Below are 17,101 nucleotides of genomic sequence, written 5' to 3' on the forward strand. Positions count from 1 at the left end.
CGCAGAATGCTTGGACCCCTTAAATGCTTTTTGTCGGTGTATTACATTGTAAACATATTTACAGAAAAAGAATGAACATGAGGATCAGGGCAGAGTAACGGCTACAATATAGAGGGAAAAAAGCTACAAAATGAACATAAGACGTATCAAAGCAGCGTTGTTTCTGTAGACAGTTAGTAACTGAGTTCCTGTTTCAGACTGACATTCGTTTGTACTGGGTGACCACTTTAAATTTAGCTCACTTCCATGTACAAATAACATGGAAGATATATGGAACATGATTTAAAAAAGCAAACAATGGATGAAGTCATGGCCTTAGCAAAAGAGCATTGCGTTTCTGAGAAAACCCATTTGGAAAACGGATTCTGGTCTGGAATGCTTGTTTGTGTTTGGATGCGCCTACAATGTCATTTTATAGACACTCTACACAGCACCATAGATCCTGGGGGTGGAGCTTTGTGAACATGGGCAGGAATCATTTAAATATTGAACCCACCTAATTGTTAGAGACCAAATCTTGGGGGGAAAAAAAAAAAAAAAAAAAAAAACTTATCTTACCTGATGCACCTTTAATGATTATACTGTAGATCTATTCAATCCTGATAATAATATGAGGAAATATTGTAAATTCTAAATCATCATAAACTTTTGACCAGTGGAGTTGTCCTTGGTAGTCTTTCGCATGTATTATACATTTGGAGAAGGATTATGATGACGCTTCCTTGACCTTTGCTGCGTGAGGTTATCTGCAGGGCAGTTACCCTGGTCACGACTGGCTCTCCTCCACCATTTTTCTTCTGATGGGTGGCGACGTGGGCCGCTCTCTCAACCTGCTACTGCGTTTCTCACGGCTGCTGACTTCAGCCTTCCTCTGGCCGCCTCGAATCTACAGATCTGTGAGTCCACTCTGACCAGCACCCCCATGCAAACATCGCTAACATGAGCAAGAGCATTCCTCCGGCTGGCTGGTTTCAGTTCCACATCAGCCATGCCTTTCCTTGTTTCATATCCTCTTCTGTTAATGAGTAGCTTCACTCTTTCTCAATCCCTGTGTGTTATTCACTGTTTTGTTCCTTCTCAAGTTCCTCCTCCATCCACTTGGGGAAATCAGAAATGGAGTAATTGTGCAAAGTACACACTTGAGTGTGGTTTTTTTTAATTCTGATCTGCTGTGTCCCTCTTGTGGTGTGACCTGTGTGGAATAAAACACTTAAGGGTGTGCTGTTATAGAAAAATAATCAATGATGCAGCTTGACACAGAGCAGAATTAATGTTACCATGCAGAAGTGCGTATTTTCCGATAACACCACAAGTGTTTTATTCCTCGTATACCACTGCAGTTTGCCAGTGAATACGATTTGATGATATTTCATATTTTTTATCCGTTTATAATTATATTTAATGTTGGGCAACGTCCTTAGAACAAGTTCATTCCTGTTATTACTTACGTTATAGCAGCTATAAACGGTCGTTCTCTCACCAGCCACTTTTTCCTCTCTCTCGAGGTTAATAAGACTGCGTAAGTTGTTACCACAGGAACGATAACGTATTAGAAAGCCCTCATTGATTAGAGTTGTAGCCGGCACTACTATCAGAACACCTTTTGACCAATCGGATTTGAGAATTCAACAGCACTGTGGTATAAATTCAGTTAAATCTCTGTAGATGCAACGTCACTCGCTCCTTGTAGATGCCGTCATGTTTCTGACTGTCCGTAGAACGTCGCGAGACCACACACACGCTCACACATACAGTCACTTTTCCCACAAATTTGAAAGTTCTTTTTCTGTCCGTGCTCGACTCAGCTAATAGCATCTCAGCATGTGTGTTAAACAGCAATGCCCCACTAAGTGGAGTTTATCTACCTGATTGTAACCCTAGACTGCTGTGCCACCAGTGTGAGAGTGCATGCAAATCAGAAAGCGTAAAGGACTGAGAGAGGGAATGAGGAGAGAAGGCACAGAGTTCACACCATGAAGCGAATCTCTAAATAGGAACACAATCCTCCACACAGTGTATCCCCCCCCCACCTCAGCGTCACTGTCAGCAGTGTGAGCGTAGAGGCAATAATAATGAAATGCGTAGGCTTCCCTCCGAACGCTGCGTGAGAAATGGTTATTCTCATACCTCCCTCCTGCACAGCCACAGGAGTAATGCTATGCTTATTAACTCTTACACAAGCATCAGTAACTCATTTTCACATTCAATTCTTTAGCTCAAATCACTCAACTTATAAATAAAATATTGTTAAGTTTCAGGATTTGGAGATTGACTGACAGACTGACAGACTGACAGGCAGACAGACAGACAGACAGATGCATAATGCAACAGCTCTTGGTAGTGTGCTTTGACTGGGTTTATGTTGTGTTGCACATCTGTATCCAGACTGATACTCTCACAGCTGTAACCCTTAAACCCTCTGATTAATAAATACATTTTCCTCAGGAGCACATGCCAGCAGAGATGGCTCAGTCGGGTGTTCCCCCTCTCTACTCCTGCACCGCTCACTACGTGGAGATGTTGCTCAAAGCCGAAGTGCCTCTGGTCTTCTCTGCATTCAGGATGTCCGGCTTCACTCCCTCACAGGTAGAGAAAAGCTCACACCTCTCACTCTGACCTCTGCAGCGCCATCCTGTGGCTCTCAGGATTAATGCAATGGCTCTCAGGCTTAACACACTTAGTACACTTCAGTTCTTCTCTCTTTTATGCATTCTGTGTCCTATAACTAAGTACTCTCTGTTTATACACGGCCAGCAAAACGTTTCTGAGCCCACGATATGTCTTGAGAGCCAAGATCTGATTCCATATGTTGACGTATTTCCATATGAAAGTTTGTGAAGGAATGTCAGAAATACGCCACAATCTGAAGAGACTCACCAGTGCCTTAGCAACAATCTAAATAAGAAGCCACAAGTTGAAACAGAGCTTGTTTTCAGCTGTCTAGGATTTCTCACTGCCAATTTGCACATTGCAGCTTTGTCATGTTTGGTATCCTGGAGCGGAGACTTCCAGCCACTGCGCCTCAGATTGGAAAAGGGCCATGGCTCCTTTGTTCACGGCCCTCAGAACCCCTTCCTCGAGGCAGTGAGAGCATTACATACATCATGGGGGAGAAAATCAATTTTAAATTGTCTAAAATATCGAAATCTAACCAAGGAATTCTGCCTATAACATACTTTAACATGTCTGCTTTAAGAAATACATTTGTTTCTCCAACAGTGTGTTTTTTTTTTCATTCCATCATCCTTATGCTAGAATTAGACAGACAAATTTATTTCATTTCTTTATTATAAAGCAAGAAGGCCCTACTGAGAAACTGTCTGCATATTAACAAGTGAAAATATAATAAGAAACTAGAACTGGTTTCAAGACATTATTGGGAAATGATAAATAAGGGAATCTAATAAGATTAAAGGTGATTTTGGCAGAAGTAATTCAGAACAAATACAGCCCCTTCACTTAGTGCTCCTAAAACACATGCCTAAGCTAGAAGCAGAAGCTTTCTGAAATGACAGTCATGTAGAGATACCTTCATGTTCTGATTGGTTGGATGTTGGTAATACACATGCATCTTTCTTTTATCTTTTGTTTTTTCCTGCTGGTGATTCTCATCTGAGCAGATATTTTACTGGCAGAATGTGATGGAAAACTTCAGCAAATATTACAAAAACTTTTTCTCACTTAAAATTTGCTGATATCACCTTTAAATAAAGTAATACTTCAATTAAAATTGGCACCATAAAGGAAAAATCCACCTTTAACAGCTTTATTGACATCCATGGCATATGGCCCAGAGTGTGTGGACACCTGACCATCACACCTATATGTGGTCCTTCCCCAAACATTTGGCACAAAGTTGGAAGCACACATTGTATAGAATGTCTTTGTTTGCTGTAGCATTACAATTTCCCTTCACTCAAACCTGTTCCAGCATGACAATGCCCCTGTGCACAAAGCCAGCTCCATGAAGACATGGTTTGCCAAGAACTCGAGTGGCCTGCACAGAGCACTGAACTCATCCCCCCCGAACACCTTTGGGATGAACTGGAATGCCGACTGCACCCCAGACCTCCTCACCCAACATCATTGCCTGACCTCACTAATGACCTTGTAGCTGAATGAACACAAATCCCCACAGCTAATGTTCCAAAATCTAGTGAAAAGCATTCCCAGAAGAGGAGATTATTATAACATCAAAGGGGGACTAAACCTGGAATGGGATGTTCAACAAGGACATATGGTATGATGGATAGGTGTCCACAAACTTTTGGCCAGATAGTGTATTTTTATAAATTGACTTTTATCATTTTCCTACATTACCTACGATACCTACTGATCATGGTGCAGTGGGATTTAGGCCTCACTCCATCTCTACCTAAAGAGAGTGATGCAGGAAAAACAAGAACTCTTCTACCTAAACAAATCAGTTTAGAGAAACTTTAACATCAATATTAACAATTTTAGTTCCTTGTATCTGTCATGATGTGTTAGGCCTAGAAGAAGGTAAATAATAGCTAAATAATAATTAACAATGCAATCCATGATGTCGTTATTGGCAGTAAGGGAGAACCGGCTCTGACTGCATCATCTCTCTTTTTTTATGTTTATTGATTGACCTTGAACCTTGTCTTATGCTCAAAACTTCTAAAATCCCTCTAGTCATTCCACAGCATGAAGTTTTAAATCCAAACCAAAAGTTTGGCATTGATTTTTCTCCTATTCATCTCAGGTGTTTTTAAAGGCTGACGTGATTTCTGCCATCAGAAAGGAAATTTTATGCTTTCTGCCTCTGCAGTCTGTCTGAGTCTGAGTGCGCTTCAGTCAGTACACGTCCATGTGCTTTACACACAGGACTTCTGCTACTGCTGCAAATCACACACCGAATTAAATACGATGAAGTTACCATGTGTTACACAGGAAGTGCATTTTAATGTTTGGAAGACTGACTATAAATATTAGAATGCCCTAGGCTGAGTGAACTGCTTTCTAGCAGCAAGCAAGCGAGCTCTGAATCAGAATAAAAGCTGCACAAGTGAGCGAATCTAGGGAAGGAAAGTGACTTGAAATTGAGTATCACCTCTATCAGAGAAGGGCAGCTGTGCTCGCTCGTGTCTGCTTGAGATTCCAGACAAAGCTGGTAAACAGCCATAGAGAGACGTACACTCGATGAGAAGATTCTGTCTGCTGGAGAAGCTCAAAAAAAAAAAAAAAAACAGCACACAACATCTGATACACAACATCTCTCCAAGAGACAGATTAGATTTTGATTGCAGAGGACATTAATGCTGTCCGGTTACTCTGTTCTGTGTACTATGTAGTTAAACTTAAATTTCTTGTTGCAATATTTACTGTGAATATGAATGGGATGGGAATAAAAATCGACTTGCTTTGATGTGACCTTGCTTTCGGTTCAGCTTCGGAATCAGAGGCTGAAAGTGAATGTGAATTTAGAATGATGAGATCTACTTTGTAAGGTATAAAACACTTCAGAATGTGCTGTTATAGGAAAATAATCTACGACGGGGAGATGTGGTGATGTGGATTTACTGTAACCACCATGACGTTGATCATTTTCCTCTAATACCATGTCCCAAAGTGTTTTATTCCTCTTAAACCACAGCAATTTGCCAAACGATTGCAATTTATTATTTATTATTAATATCTTAAAGAATGACGTCATCATTTTTATCAGTTTATAGTTACTGTATATTTAACGTTTTGGAACAGCCACAAAATAAGTTAGTTCCTATTATTACTTAGATTATAGCAGTTATAATCAGATAATCATTCGCTCAACAAAAAGAGATGCTTGTAACTTTAAGAGAGAGAGAGAAAATAATCTAACTTATCACATTACTGAGAAACCACAATGCGCAAAGTGCTCTGTCCTGAAAACTTTCCAATGTCACTTTGACTGTTACAAAGTGCTGACACTGGAGACTCCTTCCAAATTGCTAAACAGATGTGTCCTTCCAGAAAACTTCAGCTTATGAACAAATTTTTAAAACCTGTTTATGTGGACCATTCACTGTACCGTCCCTGTGTAAGGTGTTACTATAGAAACCACAGAATTCAACAATGATGAGGTATAATGTTAAATATCCCCAGTGTTGTGAATTGTTTTGCTCCTAATTACAGCAGTGCCATCATGCGTCATGCTAAAGTTCACAACTCTCTTTGAACTAGCATCTGGTAGTCATTCAGTATTGAGTAAATTAAAAAATTTATGCCGGTGACATTGCGCACTCCCTCTCTCTCTCTCTCTCTCTCTCTCTTATGAAGATGTGTATGCAGTGGCTGACTCAGTGTTTCTGGAACTACTTGGACTGGCCTGAGATCTGCCACTACGTGACCACGTGCATCATCATGGGCGTCGATTACCAAGTATATATGTGCATCGCCGTGCTGAAGCACTTACAGCAGGAAATCCTGCAGCATACCCAGACCCAGGACTTGCAGCTCTTCCTCAAGGTGAGGCTAACACGGCCATGAAAATATCAAAATCAACCACCAAAGCAACATTAAACATTTAAAATCCTGTTTTCGAGGGCAGGCACACTTTAAGTAAGGAATAAAACACTCAGGTAGCATGCCGATGCAAATTAAAAGTATGATAAAGTAGCCTAAATCCTGCGTACATATTAGAGTTTCATGACCTTGATTTAGTATCTCGTGACTTCATTATGTTGAACATATGAGTAACTGTTGGAGCATGGTATATAAATTCAAAATGCCAAATAATAGGATGTGCTGGATCAAGTGCTATTTTATAAGCTTCCGAATAATGATGGTGGAAGCCATTTTGTTCAATTAAACCAAATTTGAGGGATTATTGTAATTAATGTAATTACAACTAGCACTATTGATGCAGCAATATACTGGCAATATACTAGACTCCTATTAGATGTATATTTCAGTGCAGATCTTTTCATTCCTATCATCAAAATTTTTAAAATAACATCTCTTGGTTTTATGTTACATTCTATTACATTTAATAGAAAAGGGGAAAAAAATATTTTTTAGTCCACATTTTCTATCCCTGTTTTTTTTTTTTTTTTTTTTTTTCAATCTTAAAGGCAGGCAAGTGCTTGTATTTAAAAGTGGTGGTCTAGACACTTGAAAAATCCCATCTAGATGCTTGTAGTCAAGAATCTCAGAGGCATGAACTACAAACAGGTGAATACAGAGCCCAGAAAATCCACTTACATACATCCATAACCCAACTCTGAATACGAAAAACTTTCTCTGCATAAATATTCACTTAATATTAACTTTTGAACTTAAGTCACTGACTCTGACTATGACTCTTAGTTCTTCACAGAAGTAAGGTATACAAAGTTCTACCATTAACAATGCTGCATTCTCTGACCACAGACACCCTAATCACGAAATCATCGAAATCACGTATATATAATCTGAGTTAAAGTCCAGAATAGAAATGACGTTTTTGAATTCCTCCTGTCTGAGGCTGAACACAGGGGAAGGACACAAAATGATTCTGGATAACAGATGAAACACGAATAAAGCCCATCCTTTGTTCTTGTAAATTCAGAAGTAAGTCCCTGTCCCTGTGCGACACGTTCAGCATTTTGAAAACCCTGGCACAGTATATGTGAGGAGTTCAGAGCTCTCTGCTTGTCTACTATTTTGAGACTTTTTTTTTTTGCTTCTTTATTATTAATAACACCTTTAATGTCTTCGCTTACTGATTAGAGCTGAAATGCTTAATTTCAATTTAAATGCAATGCAAGCTCTTTCTGTGAACTCCCTAGGCCATTTTGTCTGGAGCAGCGGGAGTTTATTAATCAAAAGGAAAAACATCTGTACATTTTACTTTCAGCACTAATAACCTTTCCTTTTAATGCTTTCTGTGTTTGTTGTGATGGCTGTTTGAAGCAGTAATTGTTAAAACAGAAGACTACACTCAGCAACAGAGTCTAGATTAGTCAGTTTGTTTCATTTTACGTAACTGTAGTACTTTCAGTTGTTTAATCAGTATTTATACCTCAACGATGCAAAACAGCAGGTCTTGTGGGGTGTTCCCGGTATGCAGTGGTTAGTACCTACCAAAAGCGGTCCAAGGAAGGACAACAAGTGAACCGGGAACAGGGTCACGGGCATCCAAGGCTCACTGATGCGCATGGGGAGTGAAGGCTAGCCTGTCTGGTCGGATCCCACAGAAGAGCTACTGTAGCACAAATTGCTGAAAAAGTTAATGCTGGCTATGATAGAAAGGTGTCAGAACACACAGTGTATCGCAGCTTGCTGTGTATGGAGCTGCGTAGCCGCAGACTGGTCAGAGTGCCCATCCTGACCCCTGTCCACCATTTAAAGCCCCTACAGTGGGCATGTGATCATCAGAACTGGACCATGGAGAAATGGAAGAAGGTGTCCTGGTCTGATGAATCACGTTTTCTTTTACATAATGTGGAATGGCGGGTGCGTATGCATCGCTCACCTGGGGAAGAGATGGCACCAGGATGCACTATGGGAAGAAGGCAAGACAGTGGAGGCAGTGTGATACTCTGGGCAATGTTCTGCTGGGAAACTTCGGGTCCTGGCATTCATGTGGATGTTACTTTGACACGTACCACCTACCTAAACATTGCTGCAGACCAAGTACAACCCTTCCCTAATGGCAGTGGCCTCTTTCAGCAGGATAATACGCCCTGCCACACTGCAAAAATTGTTCAGGAATGGCTTGATGACCATGACAAAGAGTTCAAGGTCTTGACTTGGACTCCAAATTCCCCAGATTTCAATCAGATCGAGCATCTGTGGGATGTGCTGGACAAACAAGTCCGATTCCAGAGGTGGAGGCCCCACCTCGCAACTTACAGGACTTAAAGGATCTGCTGCTAACTTCTTGGTTCCAGATACCACAGCACACCTTCAGAGGTCTTGTGGACTCCATTGGTCCTGTTTTGGTGGCACAAGGGGGACCAATATTAGGCAGGTGGTTTAAATATTATGGCTGATCTGTGTGTGTGTGTGTGTGTGTGTGTTACACCTGTGGGATTGAGGTGCTTGTTTTCCGTAAAGTCAGTAAAATGCAGAATGTGATCATAAGCTAAACTGACATTACTTAACCATAAAGCAACTGTGTATGATTTTAGACACAGCCACTGCTGACAGTTTTATATGTGCACTGGGAGAGATAAATCATTCTTGGCTTGTCGTTGCAGTTCTACATGTAAGCTCAGAATATGGGTTATATCCATAGTGATTTCTCATAAGGTTGGTTGAATGGTAGTTTGCTGAGTGTTCAAGTCATAGCTCTGAATTATTTATTGGTGGAATGGAAAGTAGAACACGATCAGTTTTGAACAGTTTGGTATCACTGGCTCTTTTAAGTAAGGAATAAAACATTTAGGGGCATGCTGTTGTAGGAACATAATCAATGACAGGGTGATGGGATGTGACCTGCCATAAAGCGGATTCACTGTTACCAACCTAAAGTACATTTTTGTCTGATAACAGCACATCCTGAAGTGATTCAAGCTTCTTATAGCTCTGCAGTAATTTTTTTATTAGTTAATGAGTGACACTTTTATCTATTTATAGTTGCATTTAACATTGCAAAACAGTTTAGGTCCTGTTATCGCTTATGTTAGAGCTGCTGTAAACAGTCAACTACTTACTGTTACTGAGTGCTGACACTGGAGACTCCTTCCATAATTGTTAAATAAATGTTAAATAAATGTCTCCTTAAGGAATACTTTAGAATATAATAATTTTAAAATCCATTAATTTTTATAAATTCTTATAATTGTTATAGGATTATGCCTAACCCTAGCTATTACTATTTGAGCAAGTGCATTAATATAAACCTGTGGTTTGAATTACAGCTGGAACTACTGTCAGAGCTGCTGATTTAGAAAATGAACTCATGTCTTCTGACCAATCAGAATTAAGCATTCGAAAGTGCTAAGGTAGAAATATATTTACTGTATGTAGCGCCATTACTACATTCAGCAACAATTAAAGTTAATAAATAGGTATAACAGAAATAAAATACATTTCATATTACTTAGTGCAAATGTCATTTATTTTTCCCTGCAAGTTTTATATATCAGGCCTTTCACATTATTGACATATTGATATAATCAGGTCTGTCCATAGCCAAAATCAAAATTTTATCAAATCTCTATGGTGCCTTAATGGAGTTTGTGTGTATCTGCTGAATCATTGCTTGCTTGCTGTGTTTAAAAAGAAATCAACCATTTTATTATAATGTAAGTGATTTCATTTTAGGCATCACTAACAAATTCTTTATCACTTGCTTTGAGCTCGCATTTTTTTCTTTTCCTAGCGAGTAACTCATTACTCGCTCGCATTTTGCAGACTCGTGCTGTAATTAGTCTAATTTGTGTGTCATTGCCAAACAAACTGCAGTCTGCAGCTGTGGCCAAAAAGTTGCTTATCCTGTAGCTATATTTTCTTCAACATGCCAAAGCCATAAGGGGTTATATGTCCTTTCTTTCATTTGTATACACTGTAGTGTTGTTTGGTCATTTGGAGAGTAGTTTGAAGGCTTTCATTTCATTTCTTTCACATCAGCATATGGATTTAATGTTCCTACATTTCAGCTAATTATCTTATACACAGCAAAATATGTATGAATTACTCCTGTGCATTAAGCTTTGGTTTTGATTTGTTTTGATTGGGAAATTGTTACCATTTCAGAGAAAACCTCATAATCTCCAAAAGCTATCTGTTTAATCAAAGCCTTTCTGGTTTCTTGAATTGTACCAGTGTATGGAATTAGAAAATTGTGACATTTATGCAAGATTAATTGACAAAAAAAACTCGTATTGTTTAAGCTGTGTTACCAGAGTAAAGCTTACTTAAAGCTTTCTCTATAATAGGTATAAGCCTAACAATGCTATTCTCACAAATAATATATAATACACCCCGTGTTATAATCCGCACATACTGACAGCAGGTTTACTTTTGTTCCCTGCGCAGGAGGATCCCATCGAGGGCTTCAGAGTGGGCGATTACCTGGAGTACATGGAGAGCCTAGAGCGCAGATACAGGTCCATGGTGCTCATAGACATGAGGAACAGCTTGCTAAAGAGCACATAGTATTAAAAGAACCTTGATCAATTTGAAATGTCCGATGAGAGGAATTAATACTACACTCCAGAGACGGTCAGTTCGTGGACTAAGCAGAATTGGTGATGACTTTGGGTAGGCAACCGGATGCAATCTGTAGGGTAAATAACAATAGAGTTGACTGTAGTTTAGTTTTTGAGTTTTGAAGCTTTGTTTTAGGGTTTTTTTCTTTCCTGAATGCTTACAGGCCTATGTTATTTTCAAGAAATGCTCATTTTCACAGATGTAAATTTTTAAATGCACCATGGCAATGCAAAGTGTTTTTTTTTTTTCTTTTCATATGTCTGTATGTGTGTGGTTTTGTGTGCAGTTTGGAATTTTGTAACATGGTCTGTACAGGTACTGGACTCTCTTATAATTATAATATTTAAATAGCAAAGAAATATATTTCCTCTTTTTCATCTCAGTGATATCCATCACTCTCTAGTGGATACAGTCACCTAAAGCACATCTAACGACGCTTTTATGAACCAGGCACTCTGCACTCACCGTATCTAACAAGAGGGCTGGGCTTGTATGGTGCACTGCAGGTGATATAGTCAAAGCTGTGCATCTCCTCTTGGGTGCTAAATCCAACCTAGTTTGCTACTTTGGGGTTTCTTTCATGTAGTTGAGCTCATGTATTGAATTTCAAATAATAATTTCCTGAGCGTAAAGCCAAATTTACACCAAAAGCAGCTCAGCCCTGTGTGTCAGAGCATGGAGCACTCATTTCTGTGCTGTCCGGCACTGGTTAATATCTGTAGATATTATAAACATGCATTACTGCTATATATGATCATGGATGATTATGTATGATAAGTTCATTAACAAAATGAGATTTTCACTTCTATGCTCTATGGAACTTTCATTAATTCTTTAGTTCTTAATTTAATTTTATTTAATAGAAATCACTATACCTTCCTCTATTATAGATTAATCATATCATATCATATCATATCATATGCTGCACTTCTCTAAAAGATTTACAGTTTGATCGCACACAGAGTACTAAATAGATGTACCCAAAATGAAGGAGACAAAAAAATGCCATTTATAGCAACGAGACATTTGATGTTTGGTTTGACATGTTTCTTCATTATCTCTAGTAACAAAAAGAGACATTGTTAAAAACAAATTATATCAGTATATATTTCCCTCTCTGAATGTGATGTAAATGTGATGTTTTTTTCCTCTTTTTTATGTATTCTAATAACTTGTATTCTTGTCCTTTGACTTCTTAACTGCCTCTAACCCCTTTGCGTATCCAACACACACGTCCTCTAAAACGGAAATGATGAAAAGTGCTAGGAGGCACGGTGGCTTAGTGGTTAGCGCTGTTGCCTTGTACCTCTGGGGTTGGGGTTTGAATCCTGCCTTCACCCTGTGTGAGCGGAGTTTGCTCCCTGTTCTTCAGGGGTTTCCTCCAGCTACTCCAGTTTCCTCCCCCAGTCCAACGACATGTATTGTAGGCTGATTGACATTTCCAAATTGTCTGTGGAGTGTGTGATTGTGCCTTCCATTGGGCTGGAACCCTGTCTAGGGTGTTCCCTACCTTGTGCCCTGAGGCCATTGGGATAGGCTCCAGGCTTCCTGTAACCCTGTGTAGGATAGGAGGTACAGAGAATGGATGGATAGATGGATGGATGAAAACTACCGGTCCATTCTAATCCCACATCAGCATGCGGCCAAGCACACAAGAAGAGGGACAACAGCAGATTTTTTTATCCTTCATTTCCAAAGACAATCCAGCTGAGTGTTTCTCAACACCTCTGGAAATAAGCTCCCCATTTCTATCACTATTTGAATATAAAACTGAGCACATACATGAAGACTCTTCTAATGAATCTGCTTCAGTGTTTACATCAGAGTAACAGCCACTTCTGAGCTATGAACCACTAATTTGTATGTACATTTGGAGGTTAAAGTGGTATATTTTAATAGTACAGCATTATTCTGGTTTTGGACCAGTTGAAGCCGGTCTATTGTTTTACTTTGTTCACATTAATGCTGTTTACATCTGATTAACAGCGACTAACAGCATCCTGGAGAATTGTGTTTGTTTTTGCTCAGAAAATGGGCTCCACAAGTTTTTCCTTTATCGTTTGATGGGCCATCTAATAGACCTCAATGGCAGAAGATAATTACGATGGCTAATTAGTGATAATCAAGATGATTACACACTAATTGGGATCTCTCCATTCGTGTATCTCCGGTTGAGACTCTGGGAGGATCAAGAGCCTTGTTTTCCTTTTGCAAAAGCGCTAAAGTATTGCCACACGCTGCTTTTATGCATCAAACCCTGATATTATATTAGTCTTGTTATCAGTGCACATTCAGTATCAAAAAATGCATAACAATTCATACAAGGCTACTTGTACAGATTATCACAAAAAAAAAGAATAATGTTGCCGGCTGAATCCCAGTATCTCACTGATGTCACAACAACTTCACTGGCACAGCTTCTTTTTTCATCTGCTTCTCTCAGCCATCTGTGAGTATCATATGTGATTTATTCCCATCAGTAATCCACCTCCAAACTCTTGCCGTGTGATAAGAAATGAATAAAAACTTTAGGGCGCGCCTCTATAGGACAGTAATCAAGGATGAGGTGGTGCGATGCAGCCTGATCTGAAGCGGAGTTACTGTTACCACCCCAAAGTGTTTTACTCCTCTTATACCACAGCAATTTACTAGCTATTATAAATGACACATCATAGTGTAAAGTTACATTTTTAAGGTATGTTTAATGTTATGAAAGTTTTTGCTTGGGCACTGAGATGATACAGAGATACAGAATAGAAATGATGGCAATAAGTTCCTGCAAAAAGGAAGAGCCAATAAGCAGTGGAATGTGTGAGTCCCAGTTTTCATCAGGGCATAAGGAAAGGTCATGCTGAAACCAGATCAAGGATGAAAGACCTTTTCAGATGGAGGGGAGAAAACTCCATTCTTCCTGGAACTGACGATGCTGGGAATGGGCAGAGGGACTGACTTTGATGACAGAGAACATTATTCAGAAGAAAAGCACTCGGCTTTTCTCCCCAACTCATTAACCATAACATACAGTATATGTGGCTTAGGAAAATCCTTCACGTGCTGAAATTTTGGCATTTTCTTATATATATATATATATATATGAGAGAGAGAGAGAGAGAGAGAGAGAGTTAGTTCTGCAAACTACAGACTTTTCTGGACTGAAATATGTTTCTCTTTTTCACGTGTCTCAGCCAAGTAAAGTCCTAACATTTTATATTCTGGTTTTAAAAATGAATAAGAAGATGGAGGAAATCACATTTAAAGTTCTGACTGTGGCACAGAAACATCGCAGACATTTTTTGACTGCTGCCATGTGATTACAAACTGAACTGATAAGGTTTATATCCATTTCGCTATGGCGTGTAGCTATCCAACAACTTGATCAAAGTATGACAATCACTGTGTGAAGAAATCACATTTAGCTAGCGAGGTTTAGACATCTTCAGACAGACTGACTCCTTACCCAACATGTTCCTTGCAAGGAGATAGCCTAGGCAAGATTAAAAAGTAGAGTACTTCCTCCAGAAAGTATTCACACCCCTTTCTTTTAGGAATCTAGTATTTAAAACTCGTATTTAATTTTCTTGAGCAATTTTTTGAGTAATTTTAAATCTTGCTTGAACAATTAATATCTTTGATCAGATCAGTCTGATCTGCTGTCATGAGGACCAAGGAACTGCCTGTGAAGCTTTGAGATGAAGTTGTTAGGAGGAAAAAAAAGAAGGATAAGGTTATTAAAACATTGGCAAAGCTTTGAACCTTCTCAGGAGCACTGCGAGATCCATTATAACAAAGTGGGGGGGGAAATGGCACAACCCAGACACTACCATGATCAGACCAAACTGAGTGCTCTGGCTAGACGAGAAATTGTCAGAGAAGTATCCAAGAGCCAACTACAACACTGAAGGGGTTACAGAGCTCACTGGCTGAAATAGGAGAATGTCAACAATACCATCAGCTCTTCACAGATCTGGCTTCTATGGGAGAGTGGCCAGAAGGAAGCCACTTCTTAGAAAATCTGAGAACTTTTAGAAGATTTTTTGGTCTGATGAGATTAAAGTTGAGTCATTTAGTCTAAAGCCAAAGCATAATATTTGCCACAAACCAAATACAGCCCAAAACCTGAGTAAAACCATTTGTCCGATAAAGCACGCTGGTGGTAGCATCATGCCCTAGTATTCCTTTTCAGCAGGGGAACTGGAAAGCTTGTCGTCATCACAGGATTCATGGATGGAGCCAAATATAAGCAAATTGTTGAGAAGAAACTGTTCCAGTAACAGCAAGATATCTGCATTTAGGGTGACAGGAAAAAAGAAAGGTTTGCTTTTTGGACCTTGGCTGAGTCAAAGCTCAGACTTACAGCCACTGAAAATCTGTGGCATGAGCTGGAGATTAGCTAATCACCATCATTCTCCATCTAATGTGGCAGAGTTGGAGAAAATTTGCATTGAGGAACTCAAAATGTGGAAAGCCCACAGAGACAAATATGAGACAACAGAAATCTGTAATTGCTGCAAAAGTATAATTCACATGGAGGGGTGAATACTTATCAATTAAGCAGTTGTTCAATTGTTTTTTTTTTGTTTTGTTTTGTTTTGTTTTTTTTTCAAATAATTCTGAGGACATCTAAATACTACATTTAATTTTATTTCTGTAGAGAGTCACATCAAAAGGAGCAGGAAAAAAATCCCATTCTGATATGCTTCAATTTATTGTTGCATAAAGAGAAATAATCACTGGGGGGTGAATACATTCTGGAGGAACTGTATATAAAAACATTTCCACGTTGTTTTGATGAAATATGTATTTATGCTTTCTTAAAGTTGTGGAAATCAAAGTGTATATTAGGCAGAAGAAAATTTTTTTCACAACTGGTTAACGGCATTCCCAATGCAAAAGAAGCGGAGAACATCTTAACATAGCTGCGGCATAACATTGTGCTACGGGTCTGAACTTAAAGGGACGGTGCCATGTGGCACACCAGCTGTTTTGACAAACATGACACGAATGATATTCCAATATGCAAACAGCCCATCTGTGGTTTACAACCAAAAGTAAGGAAATGGATGATCTGCAGTGGAAAGACCACCAAAGAATCATTGCTGGCTAAGCTTTACCGATGAAGATCAGCATTTAGTGGTGACCAATGTAAATGAGAAACATGTTCCATTTGGAGGATTTAATTTCAACTGTACTCTGGTTGGTATGAAGAATGTGGGGCTTTATGTCACTGTTACTGTACACACAAATGGCAGCTGCGGCAAATCGATGAAGTGAAGGACAAATGCGAGTGCTTCAAGAAGAAAGATGGAGGAGACGCAGGTACTCATGGTCACATCAACCATAAAACTATTTACACACTGGTCATAAAAGGGTTTAAATGACTACTCAGTGACAAGAAGATTTTTTTTAAGTATTTTATTGAGACAACTCATATGGGAGCGATTGTGTATGTAATATACTTGGAGTACATATAGACCTGGTAGCACAGGATACTGAGATTTTGTACTTTTCCCTCTTTAACAAGCCAAATTTTGCCTGTGAAGATCTTCATGATTAACTGTTGAGTAGAATCAGGTATGTTAAATGTTGTAGTACATTTGCACAATGTCAAGTTGTATTATTTAGGTTTTAAAAGCCTTTTAAAATTTCAGGATCCGTGTACATGTCCAAAGTCATATTTTTGTCTTTAATCAGTAGTAGCTGTATACTGTAGATCCGTATCTGTACTATATGGCCAAAAGTTTGTGGACATCTGACCATCACACCCATATGTGTTCCTTCCCCTAACTGTTGCTACAAAATTAGAAGCACACAATTATATAGGATGTCTTTGTATGCTGTAGCTTTGTATGCTGTTATTTTCCTGCATGACAGTGCACCTGTGCACAAATCAAGGTCCATGAAGACATGATTTGCCTGACCTCAACCCCATTGAACACCTTTGGGATGAACTGGAATGCCA

General features: G+C 39.1%; 1 protein-coding gene across 2 annotated transcripts in view; it reads left to right on the forward strand.

Annotated features, from left to right (window-relative positions):
• tbc1d32 (TBC1 domain family, member 32) overlaps positions 1-12,264 on the forward strand; it is a 50,576-nt gene extending 38,312 nt beyond the window's left edge. The window contains exons 31-34 of one of the 2 annotated variants that reach the window (XM_034313746.2): positions 742-896; positions 2,446-2,586; positions 6,283-6,471; positions 10,969-12,264. In XM_034313746.2, the coding sequence (XP_034169637.2) occupies positions 742-896; positions 2,446-2,586; positions 6,283-6,471; positions 10,969-11,088 (605 nt within the window). In that variant the 3' untranslated portion in view covers positions 11,089-12,264. Of the gene's footprint in view, positions 1-741; positions 897-2,445; positions 2,587-2,974; positions 3,430-6,282; positions 6,472-10,968 lie in introns of those variants that run through there. The other variant, XM_034313747.2, reaches the window with a different exon arrangement.
• The last annotated feature ends 4,837 nt before the right edge of the window (positions 12,265-17,101 follow it).

Source organism: Pangasianodon hypophthalmus, chromosome 19 (assembly GCF_027358585.1).
Source record: "Pangasianodon hypophthalmus isolate fPanHyp1 chromosome 19, fPanHyp1.pri, whole genome shotgun sequence".
Taxonomy (NCBI): domain Eukaryota; kingdom Metazoa; phylum Chordata; class Actinopteri; order Siluriformes; family Pangasiidae; genus Pangasianodon; species Pangasianodon hypophthalmus.